The 5,000-nt window shown below is 45.8% G+C and overlaps 1 protein-coding gene across 2 annotated transcripts in view; it reads left to right on the top strand.

Moving 5' to 3' along the window:
• CstF64 (cleavage stimulation factor subunit 2 CstF64) overlaps positions 1-5,000 on the top strand; it is a 25,871-nt gene that overhangs the window by 5,500 nt on the left and 15,371 nt on the right. For both annotated transcript variants that reach the window (XM_086556714.1, XM_086556713.1), the window contains exon 2: positions 1,616-1,694. In XM_086556714.1, coding sequence (XP_086412840.1) covers positions 1,616-1,694 — 79 coding nt within the window. The remainder of the gene's footprint in view (positions 1-1,615; positions 1,695-5,000) is intronic.

Genomic DNA, 5,000 nt, shown 5'->3' with positions numbered 1-5,000 from the left:
CCACAGTACACACGACACAATAAACCACACAGACAATATACAACCCGCTTCACATCATATAACACAATCACACACTCTCAAACAAACTCACACAGATCTCTCAAACACCACCCAACCAAACCTCTCACCTCCACACACCTCTCTATCTAAAATCAATAAACTATAACACTCAGATCACTCTCACTACCACCCTCCCTCACCCTCCCACCATCTCAACCAATAACAAACACTCTACATCAACCCTACCTCACACTCACTAACCCATCCAACGATCTCATCAATCTCAATCTCCCCAAAACCTTATATAATAACAATACATAATCTCTCAAAATACATTACCTCTCTCAAAAAATAATGTTAACTCTCAATCATAATATAATAACTATCTCTATATACTACAAAAAATCTACAAACACACTCACAAAACAGTCTGTCACTCACACAAAACACTCACTACTAGCACTACACACACATTTCTATCAACTAACGAACAACTATAATAAAATACAACCCAATGACATCTCTCTCACTCACTATTACTCACACAAATACAAAAAATATCACTCACTCACTCCTCAAAATCATCCCTCATATTCTAACTTCTCTCAATCTCTCTATAACTCACCACACTCTCAATCACACAATCTCAATAACAATCAATCTATATCTCATCCCCACAACAACCATACCTCCCTCCCTCCCCTATATACAACCCAATATACCTCCAAACCGACCAGCCCCACCAACCCACCCTCCAAACAAACATCCCTCCCTACATACCATACAACCCACCATACATACATACATACAAAAAAAAATAAATCTACAACTATATCTAATCAATAACCTATATAAATGTTCATGCTGTTTGAAGTCAAGTTCCTTGTTCTTGATGAATATAGCACAGTCAACACCGTACGCTAACATGTTTGCATCACTCAAGTTGATATTGGCATGGTACAATTGGAAAAAGGATAAAATGCAATTTTAGTTCAAAGGAAGTGGTATTGCTACAGGGTTTAATTTGATACATTTGTGACATAATTTTGCTGAGGGTTGTATTCTTCTGCTCAAGTATTGCACTACAGCATGGTGTTCCAGAAAACTTGTTAAACTTAAGGAGAAAATTATGAGTTGGAGATAGTATGATATAATTTGGGTTAGCGCCCAAATAGGCAAGAATATCCTTGTGAGCGAACTGATTTTGGGTGAAATCTCGACCACGCAAGAGCTGGCAAAACACGTTCATATGGCGGCATATCAGGCCAATGTACAACAATTAGTGTTCCTTGCCAAAACTGTACTACTTCCATTTTATTATTATTATGCAAATGTGTCTCTAAAGAGAATTTTACCTTAAAACTATTACAAAGCAAGAGTTTAAACAATAAAACTAGTGCTGTGGCAGACATAAAACTTGACAATTGTGAGCATGCGTCAACAATAGGTTAAGAACAATAACAAATATGCAAATGGCATAGAGTTTAGCATGTATATGTGTCTATGTGTTAATAGAATATGTTGATACATTTCCTCCTTTATCATTAGGTTTAAAAATAAAATTAAGTATAGCCACATGAAGTAAATAATCGTTTATCAAAACTTTCCATTGCAGTTGGAAACATTCCTTATGAAGCTACAGAGGAGAAGCTTCGTGACATATTTAGCCAGGTTGGCCCAGTTTTATCTTTTAAGTAAGTATCTATGGATTATATGTAAGTAAAGTAGATTTAATACATATAGGTACCAGTTTTGAATATATATATCTATCTATCTGTATACATATATATATATATATATATATATATATATATATATATATATATATATATGGCACGCTGTCCGTCCCATTGTGGACTACGCCTCCGTCGCCCTGATCACAGTAAAACCTGGACTCAGGAAAAGACTCGACATAATGCAAAACGAAGCCGCCAGGATTATTCTGGGCACCCCGGGCCGGGCTAACGGTACTAACCTCCTCCTGTAAGCCAAACTCTTTCCCCTTGGACACCCGGAATTGATCAGATGGCGGCCCAGTTTTTCCTAGCAAATGTCCTACAGTCCCCACTGGACTCGCAGATAAGACAGAGAGTGCAGCGTCGGCTTGCAGAAAACCAAGAACTCTTTGCTAACAACACCTGGCTGTCTCAGACAACCAGAGTGCTGAAACGCTTTGAGCTCAAAGAGACACTACTGATCAAGGGCATGGACCATCCCCCACCCTGACTATGTCTCAGCCCCGCCGTGGCACGATCCTTGATAGAATTCTCTGTCATGAGTCTATCAAGAAGAAAAACGCAGTACTCACCGCCTCTATTGAAGGCTGAGGCGGAGAGGAACATTACAGCAATCACGCCGCTGAACAGTAAAACCTACTTCACGGATGGTTCGTAGACCCCACCACCCGCACTGCAGGCGCCGGTTTTGCAGCAAGGGGCATAGAGAAAGCTATGCGGGTATCAGACAATGCCTCCTCGCTCCAGGCAGAGGCAGTAGCTAATTATGGGAGCCCTAGCCCATGCAGCCCAGACGGACGGGCATGTTGTTATACACACAGACTCTAGGGCCGCCACTGACAGCCTGCAACAAAGCACGCCCCTTGATAACGTTTACCTGATAACCTCGATTCTCACCATTGCTCAGAGAATCCTGGATCAGGAAGACGCATCATCATCAACTGGGTCCCAAGCCATGTTGGTATTGAAGGGAATGACGTATCTGACAGGTTAGCGGAGGAAGGCAGGAAGAAACCCTTGAGTGATCTTGTGGTGCATCCTAGCCGGGAACTGCCTAAGGCGTAAAACGATGGTTGCAGGGCAGGGTCGGTGCCCTGCAGCGCCACAGAGAGGAAGCGAGACCCCCCCCCTCGGCCGGCTGCTACTCAATCGCCACAGTCTATGAGTCGCTGATACTCTCTCCCAGAATAATCAAGGTGTGCTGAAGTCAGTCTGCACAGACTGAGAATAGGCTACCCTTGTGCGTGGCAAATCATCCCCCACTATTGGCAAGATGAGCGACGCTGTGAGTATTGTGGCGCGCCGGACGCCAAATTAGAGCACTACCTGATGGAATGCGAGCACACTCGCTTCCTCAGGCAGGGCCCAGAGACGACAGCCGCCGGGCTGGTTAGAAGGCTATGCCTGTCATTAGCCCCCTGGCAACTGGAGCGCCTACAGGCAATCCGACCGCCAAGGTAAAAGTTCAGTCATGATGATCAGATGAGTCAGCACTTATAACCAACAGAGACCGGGCTACCCCTTCCACACAACCCGGGCGAAGCGACGTCTTCGCAAAATCTCTCTGAACTGAGCTGAATTGAATCAGCGATGATGATCAGAAAAGATTAGATAAGATGAGTCAGCACTCATAGCTGGCAGAGGCCGGGCCGCCTTGAGCATATAGCCCGGGCGAAGCGACGTCTTCGCATATCTGTCTGAACTGAACTGAACTATATATATATATATATATATATATATATATATGGCAGATAAACCCACTATACACAAAATAGATTTATTGAAAATGAGACGACAGTTTCAAGATCCATCTGGATCCCATCTTCAGGTCTGAGGAGGAGGAGAACAAGATGGTATATAAAAGGGTAAAAGGGGGGTAACACGGTACAAGAAGGTCAAGCGAGGACAGGAGAACGGAACCCGAGGCAGAGGCGGAATAGCGAACGGAACCGGGGCAGGTCATGTCAGGTCATTGGGTTCGGCGGTCTGTATGAAGGGTGTCCGGGGTAAGGTAACAAACGGAGAATGTGCGAGGATAGAAGACCGTCAGCAGGAGAAAAGCCACTGTTAAGATTGAAATTCGGCAGCCTGTTAATGAGAGAAGATTCCACCAATCTGCGGGCATGGACATCAGCAGAAGGGAATAGAATGCAGGTAGCTGACCAGTCTATGCGATGTCCTGTGTCCCATTGGTGGCAGAAGAGAGCATTGTTGGTATGTCCCCTGGAAACTGCGTACCTGTGTTGGGACACACGTTTGTTGAGACAAGCGCTGGTCTCCCCGAAGTACTGCTTCTCACAGGAGGAGCAAGGGATGGCATAGGTGCCTATCTTGGCAGACGAAGAAGGACGGGTGTGGACCAGGTTGCGGAGGAGAGTGTTAACCTGGCGAAAGGTAAGCCTGCAGTTGAGAGGGTGCAGCGAGCTACTAAGAGAGTGGATTTCCTCGGTGTAAGGAAGGCTGAGGACAAGCAGGTGAGAAGTCTCTCTGGGGGAGGGTCCTGGTAGAAGGTGCAGCGGGCGTTGGAGAGCGCGGCGTCAAGGAAGAAATGAGGGTATCCCAGCTTGCCGAAGGATCGACGTAGAAAGTTGATCTCTTCATCCAGGTGCTGCGGATCACATATGCGGAGAGCACGGAAAAAGAGAGAGGTAGTGACACCTCTCTTAACATGGAGAGGGTGGTAGGAGAAGAAGTGTATGTACATCCCACTGTGCATAGGTTTTCTATACACTGAAAAAGAGAAGGAGTCACCTGAGCGGTGAATTAACCCTCTCTGGATGGGTGGTACAGTACTGTACCACTCATTCAAAAGCCCAGTGGGCGGGCGGCACAGTATTGTGCCAGCCATTTAATTGATTTAGGCCCAAGTGTTCGAAAGCCCCGGCATTGTGACATTCAAGGCTAGAATGCCCCCGTCGTGAGTGGGTTAAGGTGTCCAAGAAGGGGAGCTGATCGTCTACCTCCCATTCAACCTTGAAACGAATGGAAGGAGAGAGAGAATTCAGCTTGTCCAGGAAATCCGGGAAGAGAGCAGGATCATGGGGCCAGAGGGCAAAGATGTCGTCGACGTATCTCAGCCATATAGCAGGACGATGGGAGATGGAGGGAAGAAGCTCAGCCTCGAAATACTCCATGAACAGGTTGGCCAAGACAGGAGAAAGGGGAGAGCCCATTGCAATACCGAAGGTCTGGGAGTAGAAACGTCCTTCGAAAGAGAACGAGTTAGAATCCACACACAGGCGGATCAGCTGAAGGAAGACGTCA

The sequence above is a fragment of the Penaeus japonicus genome, unplaced genomic scaffold (genome assembly GCF_977035675.1).
Source record: "Penaeus japonicus unplaced genomic scaffold, GWHDUDI00000001_assembly GWHDUDI00000033, whole genome shotgun sequence".
NCBI classification, from domain to species: domain Eukaryota; kingdom Metazoa; phylum Arthropoda; class Malacostraca; order Decapoda; family Penaeidae; genus Penaeus; species Penaeus japonicus.
This window is presented reverse-complemented; position numbering and strand designations above follow the sequence as displayed.